The sequence below is a fragment of the Bos taurus genome, chromosome 1 (assembly GCF_002263795.3).
Source record: "Bos taurus isolate L1 Dominette 01449 registration number 42190680 breed Hereford chromosome 1, ARS-UCD2.0, whole genome shotgun sequence".
NCBI classification, from domain to species: Eukaryota; Metazoa; Chordata; class Mammalia; order Artiodactyla; family Bovidae; genus Bos; species Bos taurus.
The window spans coordinates 113,232,626-113,258,275 of record NC_037328.1 but is presented as its reverse complement, the minus strand read 5'-3'; the positions used below and the strand labels follow the sequence as shown (position 1 = coordinate 113,258,275).

General features: G+C 36.8%; 1 protein-coding gene across 1 annotated transcript in view; it reads right to left on the bottom strand.

Annotated features, from left to right (window-relative positions):
• Positions 1–24,185, bottom strand: part of GPR149 (G protein-coupled receptor 149) — an 87,218-nt gene extending 63,033 nt beyond the window's left edge. Inside the window, exons 1-3 of the mRNA XM_003585692.6 lie at positions 22,439–24,185; positions 21,278–21,470; positions 15,448–15,902 (exon numbers count right to left, since the gene is read on the bottom strand). Coding sequence (XP_003585740.3) covers positions 15,448–15,902; positions 21,278–21,470; positions 22,439–23,458 — 1,668 coding nt within the window. The 5' untranslated portion in view covers positions 23,459–24,185. The remainder of the gene's footprint in view (positions 1–15,447; positions 15,903–21,277; positions 21,471–22,438) is intronic.
• Positions 24,186–25,650: the final 1,465 nt, after the last annotated feature.

The window sequence follows — 25,650 nt, the reverse complement described above, 5'->3', positions numbered from 1 at the left end:
GTTTCTCCCAGCAATCTTCATTCCAGCTTGTGTTTTATCCAGCCCAGCGTTTCTCATGATGTACTCTGCATATAAGTTAAATAAGCAGGGTGACAATATACAGCCTTGATATACTCCTTTCCTGATTTAGAACCAGTCTGTTGTTCCATGTCCAGTTCCAACTATTGCTTCTTGACCTGCACACAGATTTCTCAGGAGACAGGTCATGTGGTCTGGTATTCCCATCTCTTGAAGAATTCTCCACAGTTTGTTGTGATCCACACAGTCAAAGGCTTTGGCATAGTGAATAAAGCAGAAACAGATGTTTTTCTGGAACTCTCTTGCATTTTTGATGATCCAACAGATGTTGGCAATTTGATCTCTTGTTCCACTGGCTTTTCTAAATCCAGATTGAACATCTGGAAGTTCATGGTTCAGGTACTGTTGAAGCCTGCCTTGGAGAATTTTGAGCATTACTTTGTTATCATGTGAGACGAATGCAATCGTGCACTAGTTTGAGCATTCTTTGACATTGCCTTTCTTTGGGAGACATTATGCATAACTCTAGTTTATTAAATTGCACGTTATTTTGGTTAGGGGTTGAAACAGATTTTGAGGGACTTGAAACTAGTATTGGTGTTTATTAAGAGAAAAGATAAGAAAAGTTGTTTTTCTTAATTTAATAAAAATGTATGTTCATATGAACACATTGCTAAGCCTACTGCCAGCCTAGGAAGAGATCAGGGCAAGCCAAGGACTTAAAGTTTAGCTTCGTTGGCTTTATGAAAAATGTATTCTGGTTGTGGTATTTTATTGTAAAAAAATCCAACAACTTATTTACCTATTCTGATGTTGATGGACTTTTGGTCTATCCCTAAATGCTATGGTTATTATGAACTGATTTTCCAAAAACATAAATGTGTTCTAAGCTAGCATTTGAATGCAGTCTTCCAAAGAATAGCAAAGAGAGATAAGAAATTCTTCCTCAGTGATCAGTGCAAAGTAATAGAGGGAAACAATAGAAAGGGAAATACTAGAGATCTCTTCAAGAAAATTAGAGATACCAAGGGAACATTCCACGCAAAGATGGGCTCAATAAAGGACAGAAATGGTTGGACATAACAAGCAGAAGATATTAAGAAGAGGTGGCAAGAATACACAGAAGAACTGTACAAAAAAGATCTTCATGACCCAGATAATCATGATGATGTGATCACTCACCTAGAGCCAGACATCCCGGAATGTGAAGTCAAGTGGGCCTTAGGAAGCATCACTACGAACAAAGCTAGTGGAGGTGATGGAATTCCACTGAGCTCTTTCAAATCCTGAAAGATGATGCTGTGAAAGTGCTGTGCTCAATATGCCAGCAAATTTGGAAAACTCAGCAGTGGCCACAGGACTAGAATAGATCAGTTTTCATTCCAATCCCAAAGAAAGGCAATGCCAAAGAATGCTCAAACTACCGCACAATTGCACTCATCTCACACAGGAAAGGAAATGGCAACCCACTCCAGTATTCTTGTCAAGAGAATCCCGTGGACAGAGGAGCCTGCTGGGCTGCTGTCCATACGGTTGCACAGAGTCGGACACAACTGAGGCGACTTAGCATGCATGCATGCAATGGAGAAGGAAATGACAACACACTCCAGTATTCTTGCCTGGAGAATCCTAGGGACAGAGGAGCCTGGTAGGCTGCTGTCTATGGGGTCGCACAGAGTTGGACACCACTGAAGTGATTTAGCAGCAGCGGCAGCACACGTTAGTAAAGTAATGCTCAAAATTCTCCAAGCCAGGCTTCAAAAGTAAAAGAGAAGAGTGAAAAAGTTGACTTAAAGCTCAACATTCAGAAAGCTAAGATCATGGCATCCAGTCCCATTACTTCATGGCAAATAGATGGGGAAACATGGAAACAGTGAGAGACTTTATTTTGGGGGGTTCCAAAATCACTGCAGATGGGGACTGCTGCCATGAAATTAAAAGATGCTTACTTCTTGAAAGAAAAGTTATAACCAACTTAGCATATTAAAAAGCAGAGACATTACTTTGCCAACAAAGGTCCATCTAGTTAAAGATATGGTTTTTCCCTTTGTCATGTATGGATGTGAGAGTTGGACTATAAAGAAAGCTGAATCCCAAAGAATTGATGCTTTTGAACTGTGGTGTTGGAGAAGACTCTTGAGAGTCCCTTGGCCTGCAAGGAGATCCAACTAGTCCATCCTAAAGGAAATCAGTCCTGAATATTTATTTGAAGGACTGATGTTGAAGCTGAAGCTCTAATATTTTGGCCACCTGATGCGAAGAAATGACTCATTGGAAAAGGCCCTGATGCTGGGCAAGATTGAAGGCAGGAGGAGAAGGGGATGACAGAGGATGAGATGGTTGGATGGTATCACTGACTCAATGGACATGAGTTTGAGTAAACTCTGGGAGTTGGTGATGGACATAGAGGCCTGGCATGCTGCCATCCATGTGGTCTCAAAGAGTTGGACATAACTGAGCGTCTGAACTAAACTGAAGAATTGTCCAATATAACTGCAGTCAAGGAAATGTTTTGTATTTGTCCTGTTCAATACAGTAGCCACTAGTCATGTTTAGACACTGAGCACTTTGAATGGTGGTTAGTACAAATGGGCAACTGAATTTTAAATTTAAAAAAGTTATAGAAATTTAGATTTAAATGGTTACATGTGGCTAGTGACTACTGTGGAGAAGGAAATGGCACCCCACTCCAGTATTCTTGCCTGTAAAATCCCATGGACGGAGGAGCCTGGTAGGCTGCAGTCCATGGGGTCGCTAAGAGTCGGGCACAACTGAGCGACTTCACTTTCACTTTTCACTTTCATGCATTGGAGAAGGAAATGGCAACCCACTCCAGTGTTCTTAGCTGGAGAATCCCAGGGACGGGAAGCCTGGTGGGCTGCCATCTATGGGGTCGTAGAGTCGGACACGACTAAAGTAACACAGCAGCAGTGACTACTGTATTGGACAGTGCATTCTAGAGTGCATATCCAAGAGTGGAACTGCTAGGGCATAATGCCTGTTCATATTTAACTTTTGTAGCTACTATCTGTTTTCTAAAGTGATTTTAACAATTTACTCCACAGGCAGGTCGTATGATTTACTGTTTTTCTACATTCCCAAACTCTTGGCGTTGTCATATTGTTTAATTTTAGCTATTCTTGTGGGCATGCAGTGGTCTCTCATTGCTTTTTTAAATGAGATTTCCATATTATTCATGATGTGGTATACCTTTGTATATGTATATGGCTATTTGAATTTCCTGTTATGAGAAGTATCAGTTTACATCTTTGGATTATATGCTACTGTGTTATCTGTCATGTTTTTATTGATTTATTGGTGTTCTTTATGAATTATATATTCTAAATACAAGTTTGTTGATTATATATTTTGCAAATATCCACCCTTAGAAAGGTTTACACAATGCTGATATCCAATTAAATCAAATTATCAATTAAATCAAAATTTCTGTGGGTAGGGTCAAGACACTTTAAAAAGTGTCCCAAGTGATATTAATCTGACTATGTGAGAGGAATAGATTAGAATTTAGTGTAAGAAATGATGTATTAACTATCAAATCGATCTCTCTGGAGTAGTTATGTTAATGGATATGTGGACCATCTCTGGAGTCACATGGTCTGAGTTTGCACCCAGGCTCTGATAGACTTTAGACTTAACTTACTTCAGTTTTTTTCATTTATAAAATTGGGTAATGATATCTACCAGATACCACCCTTATGACACCACCCTTATGGCAGAAAGTGAAGAACTACTAAAGAGCCTCTTGATGAAAGTGAAAGAGAATAGTGAAAAAGTTGGCTTAAATCTCAACATTCAGAAAATTAAGATCACAGTATCTTGTCCCATCACTTCATGGCAAATAGATGGGGAAACAGTGGAAACAGTGACAGACTTTATTTGGGGGGGCTCCAAAATCACTGTGGATGGTGACTGCAGCCATGAAATTAAAAGATGCTTACTCCTTTCAAGGAAAGCTATTACCAACCTAGACAGCATATTAAAAAGCAGAGACATTACTTTGCCAAACAAAGTCTGTCTGGTCAAGGCTATGGTTTTTTCAGTAGTCTTGTACGGATATGAGAGTTGGACTATAAAAAAAGCTGAGCGGTGAAGAATTGATGCTTTTGAACTGTGGTGTTGGAGAAGACTCTTGAGAGTCTGTTGGACTGCAAGCAGATCCAACCAGTCCATCCTAAAGGAGATCAGTCCTGGGTGTTCATTGGAATGACTGATGTTGAAGCTGAAACTCCAATACTTTGGCCACCTCACGGGAAGAGCTGACTCATTGAAAAGACCCTGATGCGGGGAAAGATTGAGGGCAGGCGGAGAAGGGGACAACAGAGAATGAGATGGTTGGATGGCATCACCGACTCAATGGACATGAGTTTGTGTAAACTCCAGGAGTTGGTGATGGACAGGGAAGCCCGGTGTGCTGCAATCCATGGGGTCGCAAAGAGTCAGATATGACTGAGCGACTGAACTGAATTGAACTGATCTGCTAGATAATCCCTTATGAATTCTAAACAATTATATGTACTGTGTAGGACACATAGCAAGTGCTCCATAAGTATTAATTATAGTCATCATCATCATCACCAAAGATTAAATTAACTGCCTTAGAAAGTAACAAGAGCCAGGATTTTCCTCAATGGGACAACATCAGTAATCTTTCACTGAGATCAGGAACAAGGCAAGATTGATTTCCCTGTCTCTTTCCCTATTCAATATTATTCTAGAGGGATCAGCAAATACAACTAGAGAGAAGAAATTAAACAGAGGCATAAGTACTGATAAAGAAGTAAAACTACTCTATTTGTTGATGGTATGATGGTACACTGAGAAAATCCTAGATAACTAATGATAACCAATGATTTTATTTGAACAATAAAATAATGTAGTAGTATAACAGATATAGTACTAAGAGGCAGAAATCAATATCTTTTATACACACAAACAATAACCATTTAGAGTACCTGACATTAGAGAAAAACCTCATTTACAATTAAAAAAAGAAGATCAAGTATTCATGAATAAACCTAACTAAAATGTGTAAAGCTTATAGGAAGAACATTTTTAAATCTTTTATAAGAAAGATACAAGTGTGGACTAGAACAAATGAAAAGGATAGGACAACTTAACATGATTAACATTTTCTTTGGACCAACTTATAAACTTAACAATATCCTGATAAAGCTTTTTTAAAGGAAGTAAACAAGTTGAAATCAAAGTTGTTATGGAAAAGCAAGCATACGAGAATAGCAAGAAAAATACTGAGAAAGAAAAATGTAAGGGGAATGGGGAGGTCAGGACTACTAGACATTAAAATTTATTATAATCTAAAAGTCTCTCTAATTGAAACAGTGAGATACCAGTGCACGAATAGACAAATAGTGGAATAGAATAGAAAGACCAGAGGTAGACCCAAGTAAATATGGAAATTTATTATAAGATAAAGATAATGTCTCAAAACACTGTGGATAATATTTGAGTTTTAAATAAATGACTCCTTTTATAAAATAATGGGTCAACCTTTGGAAAAAAGATAAAATTATACTCATATGTTATACCAAACACAAAAATAAATTCCAAACGGATTGGAGATATAAATGTAAAAAGTGAAACGCTACAAGTAAGAAAACTCGAGTAAACTCCATTTAAAATTGGCTTTCTACTCTGGTCATCATGGTCATCATCAAAAAGTCTACAAACAACAAATGCCGAAGAGATTGTAGAGAAAAAGGGACCCTCCTATACTGTTGGTGGGAATGTATACTGAAGCCACTATATACAGCCATTATGGAGAATAGTATGGAGATCCCCCAAAAACTAAAAACAGGGTTACTGTACAATCCTGCAACCCCACTCCTAGGCATAGATCCAGAAATAACTATAATTTGAAAATATTCACCCCAATGTTCACGGCAGCACTATTCTCAGTAGCCAAGACAGGGAAGCAACTTAAATGTCCATTGACATATGAATGAATTAAAGATGTGAGATATACATGTGTATGTGTATACACACACACACACATATACATACACACAATGGAATATTACTTAGCTATAAAAAGAATGAAATTATGCTATTTCTAGCAACATGGATGGACCTGGAGATTATCATACTAAATGAAGTAAGGCAGACAGAGAAAGACAAATATCATATGACATTACCAATATGTGGAATCTAAAAAAGTTACACAAATGAACATATTTATAAAACAGAAATAGGCACACAGACATAGAAATCACACTTACGGTTACCAAAGTGGAAAGTCAGGGAGGGATAAATTAGGAGATTGGGATTAACATATTTATACTATATAAAACAGATAACCAACAAACACCTACTCTATAGCACAGGGAATTATACTCAACATACTCTAATAACCTATAAAGAAAAGAATCTGAAAAAGAACGTATAACTGAACCACTGAGCTATGCATCTGAAACCAACATAACATTGTAAAACAACTATACTTCATTAAAATAAAATAAAAAACTGACTTTCTAAATCCAGAGACAAGTAATAAAAAATGATATTTTTACTATAAAAATATTAAAAATTATACATACTAAAGACAGCGTAAGTAAAGTTAAATAGACAAATGGAAAACTTGCGGAAATATTTACAGCATATGTCACAAAGAACTAATATCCCCAATATGTAAGGAACCTTTAAAAATTAAAGGCTAAAGGGACAAAAATCCAATAGAAAAATGGGAAAAGATAAAAACAATTTACAAAAAACAGAAAAGATAAATAGGCTCTTAAATGAAAACAACTTAAATTCATTTATAATTATGTAACTATAATTTGAAACAACCCTGAGATAGCATTTCTTTACTATCAGACTGGCAAGAACTAAAAAGCACGATAATATATTCTATTATTGAGGAGGTGGTGGAAAGGGTCTTCTGTTACACCCTGCTGGTGGCAGTGCAAATTTGTATGACCATTTCTAACAAAATTACCCTTAATTTTTAACCTAGAAATTCTAATTCTAGGCATTTATCCTAAAGACACACTTCCAACAACATGAAAATGCATTTGCATAAGGTTATTCACTGCAATATTATTTTTAATTGCAAAGTATCAGAAATAATCTAAGGCTCATATAAAAGAGTAGTGGAATTAACTATAGTGTATCTGCACTATAGATTATTATGCAGCTATATAAAGAATGAGAAATATCTATGACTGATATATAGAAACTTCTAGGACATTACTTAATGAAAAAAGCAAAGTACAAAAGAATATATGTAAGGAAGAAGAAGATATAAGAAGATATGCATGTATCTGCTCTTTGTGCTAAAAGAAATACAGGATGATTAAACTAGAAAGTATGATATTGATTATTTACAGGGGCTAGGTGGGAACAGGAGGTAAGAATAGGAAAATGAGAGTGGGAAAAAGGAATGAGAGTGGGAAAAAGGAATGAGAGTGGATGGTCTACCTTTTCAATAGTTCTGACTCTTGGAAACACGGTAATAATTTCACATGCTGCTGCTGCTGCTGCTGCTTAGTTGCTAAGTCAAACTGAACTCTTCGCGACCCCATGGACGATAGTCTGCCAGGCTCCTTTGTCTGTGGGATTTCCCAGGCAAGAATACTGGAGTGGGTTGCCATTTCCTCTTTCATGGGATCATCCTGACCCAGGGATTGAACCTTCATCTCTTATGTCTCCTGCATTGGCAGGCAGATTCTTTACTACTGAGTGACCTGGAAAACCCAGTAATTTCACATACTTAAACATAAATAATCAAAATAAAAAAGAATGTGAGAGAAACTCAATATGTAATACAAAATGAAGGGAATGGAAATGAAAATAACTAACCTAACTAAAAGTGGACAACCGTGTCAACTCTAAGGTTAAAAATAAAAAGAACTATACACAACTATTATATTCTAGTTAATATTTTTTCCCACATTAGTATGGGTTAGGGGAGAAGGCAATGGCAACCCACTCCAGTACTCTTGCCTAGAAAATCCTATGGACAGAGGATCCTGGTAGGCTGCAGTCCATGGGGTCGCACAGAGTCAGACAGGACTGAAGTGACTTAGCAGCAGCAGCAGCAGCAGTATGGGTTAGTAGTTCTTTCTCAAATATTTATTTATTTAGTTGGCTGTATTGGATCTTAGTTGCAGCACATAGGATCTTCGGTCTTCACTGCAGCATGTGTTTTCTTTTAGTTGCAAGATGGGGGTTCTTTGGTTGAGGCATGTGAACTCTCAGTTGCAGCATGTGGGATCTAGTTCCCTGACCAGGGATCGAACATGGACCCCCCTGCATTGGGAGCCCTGGATCTTAGTCACTGGACCACTAGGGTTAGCATTTCTAAAACTACTTTATGTGTATATCAGGATTGAGCAGATAAGTAAATAAATTTGTGGAGAATGAGAACCAGTTTTCTCACTATCAGAAAAAGAAAAAGGAAGGGTTTGAATGAATGCTGTGATATTCGATTGGACTGGGAGCTATCAGTTTAAACTCATGGTTTTAAATGATTTTTAAAGAGAAATTGATATGGAAATATATATATATATACACACACACACACATGAGCATACATACATATATTCCTAGATCTGTCCAATGAGAGAGTCTAGAAGCAAGACATCTCAGTAACAATAACAATAACTAGTAACAATAACTAGAACCCAGATGTTGGTTTCTAAATTCCATTCTTTAACAAAAGGAACTAGAACTCCTTAGGAAAATGATTGATTCTAGGGATGGGTCAGGAAAAATACAAGATGATACTGACTAATACCTTGTACTGCTAGAAAGTAAGGACGTGCTAAAAAGAGATGAGAATGGCATATTGAATGGATAAAGGCATAAACCTGAATAAGTCAAAATAGCCCAATGGCCAAATGTAGGCTAACTGGAGTAATAAAATAAATAGTATTACTAATAACATATAGATTAAAATAAGTATCTGATCTCATACTAACACAAATAACAGGAGAAGAGATCATTTTTTTCTTGCAGGATAATTCCAATAATAAATATAGAGAAATTATAGAAATAGAAAATCACTTTCACATAATAATTGTTACAGGCAAGATTCATAAATTAATGCTAAAATTAGTGGGCAAAAGTATGATAGGAAACAATATTTGCATAGCATGGCCTCAAAAATATGTCCCTACAAAATAGTTATAATTTACAAAGGGAAAAATAGTAACTTTACATAGAGAAATCTGGCAGACACCACAAGTGATCAAAGTTTATATCATTGTCATAAGACATATCAACATCACAAACCTCTTGATATGGTGTGCTGGGGAGGGCAAACATCACTTCTGTGTTATTCTTGTCAAAAATTTATAACTTCAATTTGATTAATAGAAAACGTGTTAATTACAAACTCAAGGATATCCTAGAAACAAAGCAAAGTGAAACAAACTGGCTGGTTGTCTTCAAAAGTGTCAAAGTCATCTGTAATAAGACACAGAAAGACTGTGGAATTGCTGGAGACTGAGGAATCTGAGGAGGCATGACAGTAACTGCAGTAATGAATTGAGGAACAGGTTCTGGACCAGAAAAGAGGACATAAGCAGGACGCTAGTAAAACTGAAATAAGGTCTATAAATTAGTTATTAATTCCCTAATAATTATATTATCATCATGTAGCATGTTAACATTAATAGAACTAGATGAAGGATATATTAGAACTCTCATACTATTTTAAAATGAGTGTTTTAAAATAGTGTTTAAAATGAGTGTTTAAAATTAGTGAATTCGTATTTAAAAAGATTTTAAAATGTAGTGTTTCCAGCTACTTGAGTTCAAATAAGGGATAACAATTGGAGCTGTAGAAGAGATCTAAGCTATAACTGGGCAGGTCCAACACAAAGCCTTTAAGGTTTAAACCATGAGCGTTTTTTGAGGATATTAACAACCCTTAGCTTAAAAAGTGAGTAAGATTCTACATAAGCTTTGACCCAATGCTAATCCTCTTGAATCCATAGAAATTGAACAGTTAGCCCAACTTATTTCATTTTAGCAAATGGTACGTGCTGTGAGGATCGCAAAATGTGTTATGAAATATTCAAATTAGCTTACAATGAAATTTCCTTAGTTTCAACTTTCAAGACTTTAAATACTTGAGAACAAATTTATATTCGTGAACAAGTTTTTAAACCACACTCTAAACATCCATTCTAAACTATACCAGATAATCACACAAATGGCTCAAACAATTTAAATCAGGTGAAAATTATACTCTTACGTGGAAAAAAAACAGATTTCAAAACAATACATGCACTACAATCCCATTTCTGTCAAAAGTGAAAATATATGCTTAGAAACGAGCCTAAAATTTTATATGATAAAATGTAAACAGTAATTAACTCTGGGTGGTTACAAGTGGGTGTTTTTCTTCACTTAGCAGCAATCTCTAAACTTTTTCTACAATAATTATATTATCTTGTAATCATAAAACAAAAAGGATTATAAATGTTTTGAAAAAAGAAAGCAGTGTAACAATTTTCAGATCTCTGAATAGTGAGTGGAATTAACCACTCCAAACAAACAGATGTAGCTAAATATAAAAAAATCTATATTCCAAACACTCATTTTGTGTTTAGATGAGGCTACATCTTTGCCTTGAGGCTACAAACAGGAGGTGATATGTGCGTTTTCCCCTTATGTCACTTCAGTTTAAAAATACCAAAAATTACTCAGAGAACAAGTTTAAGCATTTGCAATTACCAAGGTGACAGTGTCAGAGGAAACACTAACATCTTATGCTTGATTTAAATTTTTAATAGTTGATTTTTTAAAATGAAAAGGGAAGAAGCACTTTTTTAGGGAGAGGAAAGAGATATGTACACTGGGGTATTCAAGTCTTATTTCACTTTGGGGCATATATGAAGTGACAAGGATTGATTTTGTCCCATTCTATTTTTTACAGTGTATTTCTTTATTAGAGTTTTGATGTTACATCACTTAAATGTTTTATCCCCACATTCTTGTTTTACTTTTAAAAAATTAATTAATTAATTTTAACTGAAGGCTAATTACTTTACAACATTGTGATAGCTCTTGCCATACATTGATATGAATGACTTTGCCCCATTCTTTAAACTAATATCTATCTCTTGGTGATTAGTTATTAAAGCTGTACTTAAATATTACAAAGAAGTACTCAACTTTGATTTGTAAAACTATTTTTAGATAGTTAAAACATTTTCCTTAAAATTAAAATTTCTTTGATTTCCCTGGTGACTTTTAAGTTAGTTCTTACTGGTTTATTCTTCATTATTCCAAATGGTTGGTATGGCTAATTCAAAAAGCAGTCACTTCCAGCACTTGACTCTCCTTTGAGGATTGTTTCAGAATCTGTTTTTCTATATTCTACTGGTGTAGTAGAGGACCTTTCATCTTTTAAATGCTATGATGATAAAGAATTACAAGTGGGACTAAAAGGTCCATCTAGTCAAGGCTATGGTTTTTCCAGTGGTCAGGTATGGATGTGAGAGTTGGACTGTGAAGAAAGCTGAGTGCTGAAGAATTGATGCTTTTGAACTGTGGTGTTGGAGAAGACTCTTGAGAGTCCCTTGGACTGCAAGGAGATCCAACCAGTCCATTCTGAAGGAGATCAGTCCTGGGTGTTCTTTGGAAGGAATGATGCTAAAGCTGAAACTCCAGTACTTTGGCCACCTCATGTGAAGAGTTGACTCATTGGAAAAGACTCTGATGCTGGGAGGGATTGTGGGCAGGAGGAGAAGGGGACGGCAGAAGATGAGATGGCTGGATGGCATCACAGACTTGATGGATGTGAGTTTGAGTGAACTCCGGGAGTTGGTGACGGACAGGGATGCCTGGCGTGCTGCAATTCATGGGGTCGCAAAGAGTCAGACACGACTGAGCGACTGAACTAAACTGAACTGAAGTGCATGATAACAGCATATCTTTGTTGCTAATTCATAGTAATAAATGAATTTCTAGGGCTCTAAGACAACAAGTTAAAAGAAAAGAAAATGAAATCCATGGATAACCTGATGAGATTAGTATTAAAAGATAAAAAGTGAAAGTGAAGTTGTGTTTGACTCTTTGCGATCCTATGGACTGTAGCCTACCAGGCTTCTCTGTCCATGGGATTTTCCAGGCAAGAGTACCGGAGTGGGTTGCCTTTTCCTTCTCCAGGGGATCTTCCTGACCCAGGGATGGAACCCAGGTCTCCCGCATTGTGGGCAGATGCTTTACCCTCTGAGCCACCAGGGAAGCCCAAAGTGATCTCCAATAAGCTAGCAAGTTATTTTATAAGTACAGTTTTCTTTATTCAGAGATGACAAAACTTTGAGGTTCTAGAAAATCGTTATTTCATTTGAGGGACAGTCACACTAAATCTTTGTAACTGAAGACCTCTGACATTTCTATTTTTTTTCCTGAACTTTAAAACAATAAACTGCTTAGGATTCAACCTACTAGGGGTCCAAAAAGAAGCAATTGTGTGGCTAAGTATAACACTGAATTTTAGTCTTACAAACACTCTCACTCTGATACATTTTATCGGACAGCATTTAAACCTACTCAAGTCATTCTTCTACCATTTTCTTTATAACTTAACCTTGATCTGACACTCTCACACCTACCAGAATTTCCAACACGATATACTGAGAATTTGTTTACTTGCATAAACGCTAAAAAAAAAAAGCAATGTTTATTGTATTCTAAAAAAAAAAAAAAAAGGCTACCCAGATGGTGAGGTGATAAAGAATCCACCTGCCAGTGCAGAGATGCAGGAGACATAGGTTTGATCCCTGGGTTGAGAAGATCCCCTGGAGTAGGAAATGGCAACCCATTCCAGTATTCTTGCCTGGAGAACCCCATGGACAGAGGATCCTGGTGGGCAACAGTCCATCAGGTTGCAAAGAGTCAGCCACAACTGAATGATTGAGCACATTGTAAAAATATGGTAGGGACAGTTAAATACATTTTAAATCAAACCTGTGTTTTTTATAGCCCCAAAACAAAGAACGTGGATAATTCAATGAACTGATAAATTGAACCTAAATATTTGAAAATACAACCATAGAAGATAAAAAGATAGTGTTTTCATAATTACTACAATATCTACCAAAGTTTAATGTATCACTATAAGATATATAAGTTAAGTTGATTTCAGAGCAAAGAAAGAACTTGGAAGGAGAGAATGAAAAGAAAGTGCTTTTTAAGTCATTACCTTTTCCCATGAAATATCTGCTGGTGAAGAATAGGTTAAGAGTTAAAACCAATCTTTGGTCAGAGGAAAAGCTTTTCAACCCTAAAACACATTTTGGTTATAATGTTAGCCTTAAAGTCTGTAGGTGATATGCTAAGGAAAAGTCATACCAATAACATGAGCCTGTAGCTTAAGGATTTCTTGCTGTTGTTTTAAAATTTATGATAGTATTTCATTTAATTTTAATTAGTATCTTAAAATATAAATTTACCTTTCCTAAGCATTGTATTATCTATATTACCACTAAATATTTTTAAAGGATCATTTAAAATCAGTTTCCTGAATTATTTGTTCTTCACAGATGTTACAATATTAATACTTAATAAGCAATCTTTGTAGTTAAAAGATTATCTGGATTGATTTTTTGCTTTCCTTATATCATTTTGGTTTTTGATTTACAGAGGTTTGTAAGTTGTACTTTACTATTCTCATAAGACAATATACTTAGTTGTAAGCAGTGTCTGATCTTTTTACATATTCCCCCAATTCTAAGAGAATGGATTATATTCTCCAAAAATATAACTAAGGCTTTTAAATAAGAGCTATAAGTTGTGATAACTGAGGCAGCATTTCCCATTGTTTTGACAAAATAAATTAGAAAATGAAGTTATTTAAAGTAAGGTAGTATGGAAAAAAAACACAAGTCCCACCCAGATATGTTACTATCTTTAGGAAACTCAAAACAAGCAAAAGTAAGGACTATATTATGCTAGAAACACACTCATTTGTGATAAAATAGTAAAACCAAAAAGCATGAGCAAGAGTCAAGATAGCTGTCCTGTAACTGATAAGAGGTAAGCATGAGGATGGAACAGAGGAGTAACACAGGGTACTGTAGTTCCAAGTTCCTGGGTGAAGATGGGTGCACAATGACACATATACATACTCACTTCATCATGAATATTACTTAATTTTTAAGTGCAAGAAAACCAGGAGGCTTAGATTATTTAGGAGCAAATTGATGATGATATTGTAGGGAGGCCCCTTTTAGCTGGGATACCACATTGTTTTAAAACTGTGTGTGTCCTGTCCATGTGTCCACACTGACAGAACAACATGTCCTATTAGTAGTATACTTTTTATGATATTTTTCAATTTACAGTAAATATTTGGTGATTTTTTTTGAGATATCCAATCACTGAACCCTATGTGTAATTATTTTTAATCATATGTTTTGTATGCTTTGTTTTATTATCCAACTTTTAAAACTGATGATATCAAAGTAAAACTAGTAGTTTTAATTAATTAGAAGAATAAAGGAAATCTCAGATAATTCTGTTCATATTCATAATTGGTGCTTTATGGTCATATTTGTGATCAATGATTGCATTATTACTAGTGGGTATTTGAAGAATTGTATTTTTAATTTCAGAGACTATGGGCAAGTGGACTTTGATTTACACTGTCAGGTATAAAAAGGTATCTTTTCCTAGTAAATCAATTGTGTGGAAAGCAAGGGCAACTTTAATTATCAGATATGAGCATTTAGAGGAAAGAACAATCATATCAATATCACACTATGATTTTAATAAAATAAGTACTCCTCACCATTATAGGCAGGCTGTAATCTAGGAAAGAATGAGATGAGCTTACCATACAAATTATTTCATTAAAAAACATTATATAAACATTCTTCAATCCTTAAAAAGATGGAACATTAAGCAGGGTTTTGTAAAGGTTCACTTGGGTGTATTCTGAAATAGATCTTTTTTTCCTTCCTGAGTATTAGAGGGACTAATTTCAGCAAGGTTAATAGGTAAGCTATCTAATACAGTTGCAATAGGACTATTTCTTCATCACTAGTTATATAAACTTTTGCCCCCAAACCTCTTTCAGGGACTTGTGTAAAGTTTTAAGGTGAAGAAAAATAAAACCTGTAAGTTAATTAACTTGAGATAAGTTTCAAGGGTCTAGTCTGAATTTATACGGATTACATGAAGTTAGAATGCTCTACTCTTCTCAAAAAGCATATTTAACTCTGCCAATCCCCAAATATATAGAATTTGAATGAAAGTATAGAACTAATTAAAAACATTTAGAAGTCCTTCAAAAGACACTTTGAAATAAATCTAATATTATGTAAATTAATTGAAAGTGAATGCTATCTTGAATGAAATAAACAACTGATAATTTTTTTGCATGCTGTCATGCTTGGTCTCATTTTTACTTTACAATAATAGCAATCTTTACTGTACCTGACGAGGGGTTCTTTCTGATTTACTCCTACACCATTCCCAGTCTGAAAGGTCTGGTTTCTGACTCTCTTCATGAGAAAGTCTTCTTTCTGGCCCTTCCAAAAAGGTGGTTTCATCATATTTAATATCACCTTCTGCTTTTTCAGAGAGTAGAGGATCAACACCTCTTTCATTGTGGGACTCCTCTTCAGCTTCTATAATGTCAGTGTTTGTGCATTTGTTGATGCCTGTTAGTGTGGAGCTGTCCAGAGAGGGTGTGGTGCTGATTTCCACTTTTATGGCACTGAAGATATGAGTGTCTCTCTGAGAGTCTTTTGTAGTTGTGCACTCATAGTTCATGAGATTGTGACAGGCTGTAGAATTTTCATCATCATCATAGTAATCTTCATGTGCTATTTTATAAATTCCATAACTTTGCTGGAATGATAGATTGAATTCAAAGCATCTCCTCTTGGCTACGTAAAAACAAAAACAAAATTCCATGATTAGGAAGGTAGATGTAAACAGCAGTTGAATATACAAAGTGAATAAAAATAAGAAAGTGAGTTACCTGATTAGTATGAAATCTTAAAATGATCTTGTCAATTATGCAAAGAAATAGTCCTTACAAGTTCAAGCCATCATATCATTCTGGGCCTAATTGTTGTCACTTACACAATGAAAGCCTTGACATACATACAGATCCAGAACCCTGAAGTCTTTAAACAAATTTTATTTAAAACTTTAGCTATAAATTTAAAAAGTCTCATATACTTTCAGTTTTAGAGTAGCTATATTGGTCTACCAATTGTGCATTTCTTTATTTTAGGATAAAATACATAGTTTATAAATTTTATTTTACTAGATATTAACTAAGAAGCTCTTAATAGAGACTTCTCTGGTGGTCCAGTGGTTAAGAATCTGCCTTTTGGTGCAGGGGATGTGAGTTCTATCCCTGGTCTGGGAACTAAGACCCCACATGCGTCAGGGTAACTAAACTTGCACACCACAAGTAGATTGTCCATGTTGCCACAACTTCTACTGAACCCATGTGCCACAACTAGAGAAAGTCTGTGTGTTCAACAAAAGATCTACATGATACAATGAGGTTCCAGCATGCCAGAACTATAAACGAACACAGCCAAATAAATAAATAAACATAACAAAAGCAATTTATCCTTAAAAAAAAAACAACTTGGGAAGGAAGCTTTTAATATTCTTTGAGCTATTCAGCTGGCAATACCAACAATAGATATAACTGCTTTCAATATTTTAATGTATATCATTGCTGACATTTATGTTTATAAATGAATACATTAAAAATTAGATAATGCTGAAATACTTTTTAAACGTTTAAAAATAGCATGAATAATTTGAAATGAACTGTAAAAATATGCATATATTTATATTTCTGTGAGATGAAGCATTTTACAACATGTCTATACCTTATTAATTACAAGATGAGTTTAGCAGGAATGCATAAAACTTTCTATGGTTTAAATCAGATGAAATATGATGATATCCTATATACACTACTACTGTTTAGTGAATACAGTATAAAGTTTTACTAAAATAACAAGTGAGAATGTGACAGAAGTGATATAATTGTTTTGTGTGAATATCATTAAATACTAGATAGTTTTTGAGTATTAAGAATGAAGCTATATCAAGATGGTAGACAAAATACCATGTAATATTTTGGTTTTCATCTTTCAAATATGGCTCATTTCAAAACTTTTTTCTACTTGGATAGCTCTGTGTTTTATAGCACACCCTTAGCACACATTGAGAGATCCTTGGGGGAAAAGTTTATTAAAAACTATAAACTGTCTATGAAAACAACAGGTAAAGTTTGATTTATTTCATAGTACACCCTTGTGTCATTCATATGCTGATTCTATTACTGAAATTGTCTGAGAACTGAAGATTTACAAACCAATTTCACTGACTGAAAGATAGAATTTATAGTTATCATTCATTATTTGAGCCAAAAACACTCTTTGTTTGAACCAGGACACAAATAAAAATTTCTATTCAAAGAAAATGGAAAAGTAGAAACAGATGTTAACACCATCCACTGTCTCATTTATAGTACTACTTAAGTTTTTCTAATAATATAGTTCAATAAAATTAAATTAGAATTTTTAGTTTGTTTTAATAGTATGAAAGCTGAATAAAGGGATGTTTCAATTATTGATAGGTTTTCTTTTTCTCTAAAATAAGATACAAAGTGACAAGTGGTCAATTCAAAGATATTAAGCAAACAAAAACTGTCATAAAACTCCAATTTTATCACGTAAATTGATATCCGTAGCTATATATCTTATTAGCTACACATCACAACTATAAAGTATAGAAAGAAAAAATGAGCAAGATTTTTAAAGAATTAATTCAATGGACAATTTACCTGCATGTTATGAGGTGCAAGAGGCAGTCTGAGGTAGGCTTCAAGAAGGAAGTCTGATTGCGAAAGATACGATGGGGAACTAGAGCATTCCAGGGCCAGTTAGGCACAGGGGTCATGTCATTTAACAAAACAACAACCCTACATAATAATAGGCAAATTGGTTCTATTTTGCGTTTGAGAAAACTGAGGCTGTTAAAGGAAACCTAAGATTACTTACTTAAAGAGATGTGAATTTAAAGCTGACTCCAGAATTGCAGTTATTAGCTTCTATGGGACATTGCTGTACTGCTAATCAGACTCGCAACAGAAATATGTTAATAAAAGCAGAATGTCTCCAATAGGCTATCTTTAAGTTAAGGGAAGTATGTTAATTATAAAATGTAACCAATAGAAATATTTCTTGTTAGTTACTTTTCCTTAACACTAGAGGTAAATTCTGACTAACTAATGAAGGTAATTGGCTATAACAATATAACAGGGTGGTCAATGACTGACTAGTAGCTTATAAGAAGCTTAAGGACCATCAGGATAGAGTCAGGATCTTTTGGAAATCAATACTACACTTATGAGAAATAAGTACACTGTTATATTTGTTCTGGGGATTCCCAGGTGGCACAATGGTAAAGAATCCGTCTGCCAATGCAGAAGACGTGAGTTAAATCCCTGGGTGGGGAAGATCCCCTGGAGGAGGAAATGGCAACCTACTCTAGTATTCTTGCCTGGACTATTCCACAGACAGAGGAGCCTGGTGGGCTTATAGTCCACGAGGTCACAAAGAATTGGACACAACTGAGCACAAACGCTCATTTGTTCTGAAAAGCAAAATCCTATTTAGGACATGAATTAGCTCTAGTCTTCTGATTTTAATCACATTTTGCCAACGACAGTTTTAGACATAAGTAATTTTGTCAGCGTATAAATACAATTCTTCAGCGTAATATGCCACCAGATACTTTGACTCCATCAAAAAAAGGAAGCCGAAAATCTGATTTTTATACTTAGAAAGTATTTTACTTGAACTGTCTGTTTAATTTTAAAACAAAATGGGTGTGAAAGGCATATCCAATCCATATGTCTGCCACCTGAGACCTCTGTGTTAAAATCATCCTGTTTTAAAACCACTTTTGTCTTGAGACATTAGTAATACAGATTATTGTTGGAAAAAGGAGAGAACTATTATCCCTGGAAACTTCATTTTATGGTTGCATGTCTCTCAGTTTCCGTATAGTGAAGCTGAGATGTAGAATCATGTTTATATCATATTCACGGTAAGTGTGAATTAGGAAAAAATATGTTCCTTTTCTTGTTCCTGGAGTTTTCAGCAAAAAACAAAACAATGGCAACAAAAAAACATTAAAGGCGAACATTAATCTGTTAAGGAGAAAAAGCTTAAGTGTGAAACTGGAGCCATCAAAGTACTATAACTATATAGAATCAAAGTACTATATCAAGTAACTGACCAAGCTCCTGCCCACCTGAGGATGAGCCATTTTTGGAGTTTCAAAATTGTGTGTCATCCTAGCAAAAGGAAAATTTATGGTGGGTCAGACAGTGAAAATACACCATTCTTATTCTTATAATTTCCCTGTGGCAGAGCCTGGGATCAAAAGAGAATGAAGCCATTTTAAATGAATGTTTTCACGTTTTGTTTCTGAAGCCATGCTTCTCTAGGCTTACATTTCAACATCTTCCTTGAATTTTTATGTCTCTCCCTGTATGGCCCTATACAAATAAGGGCAATGGGAATTTTAGAGGAAAAATATTACTTTGATCTTGAAAGATGTGGTTCGAATTTCAAACATGAGATATTAACTTGATTATTGATTCTACTAGCCTGCTGTAGGTTCTTCTGTCCTGTGCAGTACCAGAGACACTGCTTCCTAGATGATTTACAGTGATAGATATGTTGTACTGCTTGGTTTTTGACTTTGATAGAAGTGTCCTTTAGTTCTTAAAAAGGACATTCTTTTTGTCTTTTATTCTTAAATTCTTTTTGTCTCTCTTACAATTTTAAATATATAAGGTGGGATTGTTTCATTAATTTACTGACAAAATATTAATGTTTGATAGAATGGTAGAACTTTCAGGTCTGTAAGTAATTTTTATATGTTCTATGTTCTTCTGTGTTTTCTATCAAAAAGATTTATTTTTCATTTTCTGTGTCACAGTTGCTCTGGATATTAATCTCCAGAAGCACATACTATTACAAGTTCTGTGGTTATTGTATTTTAAGGGCATAGACAAATTTGGCGTCTATTGACAATAAAAGTTTATGGCACCCTTAACACTAAAAAAATCTTCAGGTTATTTGAAAATTATCTAGACGTTAAATGTCATGAATACATGGAAAATGAGCAGTTCATGACTATTGAATGTTATAAAATAACCCTGTTGAAGAACTGATTACAGAGTATTTTTTAATAGTCTCCAGTTTTTATAGCCCTAATATAGTCTGAGATGGACTGTTTTCATTCACTCTTTCTTCTCTGTTAAACAAAAATATACTTGCTTATTCTGAGCAAAGGACAATTAATGGAAGAGTTAATTCAGCATACACTAATGCATTTATTAGTGTATTGGATTTATTAAATGGTAGAACATCCTATCTTTTTTCTGGAATGACAAAAAAGATATCCTTTTCCTTCCTGATAGAGTAAAAATATACAGGTCATTCCTCAACTTTTCCTGTCTTAGTATAGGAACAATTACACTCTAGTGAGCTTTATAATTGACTCCATTCCTGTTAAAGATGCAGTTTTTAAAACAGATTTTTTTTAGTAACTAATGATGAGATTTATACATGAACAACTCTGCCAACCTTTGTCCTTTCTTGAAATTACAGGTATTGGGCTGGGGGTGGGGGTTGTCATTTGTGTATATATCTGTATTTTTTCTAAAGGCAGAGGCATACACTTAAAATTTGTTTTGGAAATGTTTTTAGGTGCTCTTATTGCTTACTCTGAAAACTTTCCAACACCCTGGAAGAATACAATCTGCAAAATAATGGAAATGCTTTTCTTTACTGTTCCACTCAATAATAATAAACTTTAACATAATGAATTTTAACTTTTCAAAAATGCAGGCTTCTCCTATGTAGACTTGGGAGGGGAATTGATTTTCTACTCAGCTAAGAGTTATGGTGGATATAACATCTAAAGTCCTTTGTTGATTTCATGCTGGGTTGAATGAATTCTCTCTCTTTTTTTAATCACCTAAAATAACCATTCAATGTACATGCAGTCCACAGAGTTGTTTTAAACCCGTCTCATTTAAAATTTACTCCAGCACTGTGCTGATAATTGTTTAACATTTCTTCCTTTTATGTACCATTTCACTTGTCCTTGGACTCTTCATCACCTACTAAGGCAACTTTCTCAAAAGACCACCTTTCTGTATTTGACCCTCTGCATATTGTTCTCAACCTCTGCACTATCCAGGACTTACGTTTTTTCCCATCCGATGTCACTGCATATGTGTTCTGCTTGCAGTTGATGATGCAGCCACAGGGCAAGTGTGTCCAATGTTTAGACAAGACAAACACTGGAGTTACAGTGGTGGCCAGGAGGGTTAGCATAAAGCTGAGCATCTCAAAGGGAAGGCTCTTAAACCCCAAGATGTGCTGGACCGCCATGTGGATCTGTAAAAGCAGAGAGCTTCAGACCTACCCCAAGAAAATGTTTTCCACTTTGCCAAGCCTTTTCCCCCAAGGGGAAAGGCTCCTTTCCCTTCAGCTCCCTTCTCCAGGCCCCTTTCCTATCTGAGAGCTAGAAGCTCGGCTCCTGAGCTGGCATCATTGGTTTTGGGCTACCAGGATCCTTTGGGAAGAGGCCAGCTTCCTCGGACTGCACAGGCTTTTGAGGGTTTCCACTCCTGAGTGCCTGGTCTGTGCTGGCTGCCAGCTCAAGTTTCCACCAGAAAAGCACAGTTCACAACATGAAAAAACGCTATCCCAGAAAACAGGCAAGCATCTGTGAAACCTGTACCTGGTACTCCAGATGTCCTTTGTCATATCCCTAGCCCCTCAGCCCTGCCAGGCCATGCTTGTCACTCTAGGTCACCACCTGCCACTTCTCTCCTCTGGCTCTCTCTTGGAGGCGTGAACAAAAGCCGGTTTTGTCTACTCTCTGTTCTCTCTACTAGTGGTTATGCCTCTCCTCTCTTCCTGATGGGGATGGGCTGCGACCTTACTATGGAGGAATGGAGCAAAGATGAGCGCAGGATAGGAGACTCTGGGAATAATAGAGGCATACACTGTTTTCCTTCACTGCCTCCCTCCTTTTCTGAATACTCCCAGACGTTGCTCGGAGAGAGAACACCCTTGACCATGACAGATCTGGGAAAACTAAGTCTACCGCGCCTGAAAGCGCTCCCCGCCCTCCTCCCTAATTTTGAATCGAGAAGCACTTAGCAAAGGCTTCGCGGCTGCTAGTCCTACTCGTGAACTGCTTTCCTCCAAGTGCTTCTTGAAAACCAACCGAGATACATTTGTAAACGGACTAAACTGAACATCTCTGGGTGACCCTCCAAACCAGGGGCGCTGGTCTCAACACGCACTCATACTGTCTGGAACACACATCCGCACACCGTGAGCAACCGCACTTTTACCATCATGGGCAGCCAAAGGGTGACTTTTATCAGCGCTAAGATCAAAGAAAAGCGCTTCTGCGCTACGCTCACGGTGAAGCTCCTGGTGCCAAAGAGAGTCCCCCGGTTCTTGCGCCTGCAGTCTCCAGCCACAGCGGCAGCACCGTGCCCCGGCTCCTGCCCTGGCCCTGAGCTCCTCGCGGGTGGACCCGGTCCAAACACGGTGTCCGAGCTCGGGGAGCATCCTCCAGAGTACCGCGGGGCCGGACCTGGAGCCTCATCTGGGGACAGGGAAAGCACTCTCCCTCCAGTTGCAGGGGTCCCTGGAGTGGAAGTGCCGCGGGAAATTTCCTGGTAGTTGGCGTGAAGTCTTGGCGGCTGCTCGGAACACAGCAACTGGTGAGTGAGCGGGACCGAGAGGCCGGCTAGTATTCCGAAAGCCGAAGTGTACACAGCGAAGAGGAGCAGCACGTAGGAGCTGGAGCAGTCGGCCAGACAGCCCCAAGGCGTGCGCACGAAGGCGCCCCAGCCGCACAGAGGGAGCGCCGAGAGCAGCAGACTGGCTGCCCACACGGTCAGCGCCACGCCGAGCACCTGGCCGGATCTTCTGGAGGTTGCCTGGCTCCCCACAGCCCTGTGCATCGTGTAAAAGTTGTAGGAGACTAAGAGAGTCGCCTTCAAGTTGCTTGAGAGGCCCTGGCATAAATAAAGTAAGGCAGAGATGGTGCACAGAGACTGGAAGTAGTCAGAGACCCCATTTGGCCACTGCAAATACATGAAGATGGTCACCGACAAGACGCTCATGAGATCATCCCCAGACCAGGAAGCCACAAGCATGGACACAACAGTTCTGTTCCGCATTTTCAGCAGAGAAACTAGTGAATAAATGCTGCCTGCCAGGGCTGCCAGAGTCATTAGGCATGTCAGGCAAAAAAGATAGATATTCACGGTTCCTGGCGGATTTAAAGGGTCTGTCGAATTATGGTTTCCTTTCCACAAGTTAGAGTCATTTGTTGATAAGTTACTGAGAAACACAGACATTATCCTTGGTCAATATTCAATTTCTTTTTCAATAGGTCTGTAAATAGTCTCACGATTAATAAGCATTAATAGTTGCAAATCAGATCTCATTTTCTCCTACCAAGTTTCCCTCAAAATGTTCCACGGTCATTCCTGCGGAAAACGGTCAGACAAGTCTCCATTAGACCTGACTCAACTCATATTTGAAAAATGGGTTCCACTTAAAGCAGCAATAAGAAACTTTTCAACATTTCAATTAAAAAAAAAAAAGCCAAAAACTCCCTCCTGAAACCAGCAAGTTTCAGGCATGAAAGCAAAAGCTCCTTAAGTAGACTGGAAAACAATGATGTCTGGATCCTTTTGGGTCCTTCTTTGGAGCAAAGCAGCTTTGGCTTGAGGTAATCAAACTCTATTCACTTTTTAAGAGCAGTAAAATGATGCATTTGGTTCCAGAGCTGGATTCAAAGGCAGAGAGATTATCGGGTAGATTTCAGCTTGGCCGGTTCACAGACTGGGAGACAGAAAACGAGAGAGAGTCACTGAGCACAGCTCCCCATCGGAATTGCTGTGTTCTTCAATCAGCCTGTGATCCTCAGAGCTGCAGGAAGGAGGAGTCAGTCAGCTCTAAGCAGGAGAGAAGCAGGAACAAAAGGGAGGGGAGTTCTGTGTGTGAGCGAAATGATGTACATCTCCTCAGCCTGCCTTATTTGAAGCAAGAGACAATGTCTTTGCTAAGCCTACCCTTTTGGTTTTGACATATAAAACTAACCCAAATACTTGCTCAGGCTTGATGTGAATGAAAAATAGCATCTTGTTTTCATTTCAGAGGCCCAAGCTACTCTGCTAAGGGGCTGCTTTTATTCTTATAAAATTCTCATAGAACTCTGATCTATAATCCACTGGAGGAAGAATATCATCAATGCTATTTTAAAGAAAATAGGAGGTACCAGCTTTGTTTGTTTTTAAAATATCTATTGTACTTAAGAATGTCATTACGGTCCTTACTACACTAAACAAGATTTTGGAGACTCTTCGGGTGGAGACATTCTAACTTTAGGCATGTAACTATTTTATGCCAATGTCATAAAGTAAGCAAGCTGCTTTTTGAATAAATAACAATTTCTAGTTGTTAAAGTTAGATAACAGTATATAGGGCATACAAGGGAGGTTACCTCACAAAAACATTTTTAACCAGAGTATTTGGGGTGCTTTGTACAATAAATGAATTTCTTAACTCATTTTAAAAATCATCAATTTTGAAAGATGTGGGGCTTAACAAAGAAGTAACAGCAATAGCTCTGGTCCAATATTTCCCAGGATGCTCTAGGGTAGTATTCCTTCACAGCTCAGCTTCGTGACATGAATGAAGGCTGCCTTTTCACACTCAGTGCTGGAGTCTGAAGCAAAGCAGGGAAAGGGAAAGGACGAGGTTCATATGGTAATGATCTAAGTAAATAGATGTGGTAATAGAACTCTGATCATTCCTTTCATATTAAAGATAAGTGGAGCTACATTTTGAACCTGACTTTATGCAAATGAAAAGTGACTGTATTAGTCATTGCCGGCCATACCCTTCAATAGACACAGTAGACCCTTCACTAATCTTGACATACTGTTCAATTTCTCTTTCACTCAGCAAATGGAAACAAAAGTCACCTGTGACAGCTAACTCAGCACTCTGACTCTTCCTACTGATAGCAATGGACCTTGCAGAGTAGTGTGAGTAAAAAGGTTCTCAGTTAATTTTCAATATGGTGTTTAACCTTGGCTTTGTAGTTGGGTTGGATAATATGTATCACATTGCTAAAATGCCATGAGTAGGAATAAATAATAAGTGGCACAATAACATTTGAGGCCTGCAGACATTCTCCCTATCATTACCATCATTTCTGGGTTTTCTATTAAAGGTAATTTTGGAAAAGGGATAGGATACCTAAGCATCATGTTGCCCGGGTCTCTACCATATGACAGAGGGGCAAGAGAGTTACTACACTTCCAAAGGTTAGTGGTAGAATTTTCAGCCAGTAGGGGGCTAGGAGAGAAATCTGGATTCCATTCCAGACGGTGCTACTGCTGATTGTATAACCTTGGGTAAACGTTCTTATACTTTCTCTGGTGTCTGTTTCCACATCTGTAAAATACAGGGCTTGACTGGATCATTTTTATGCCCTTTCAAGTTCTGAATTTCGATGATATGGTTTTTAAATAGTTCA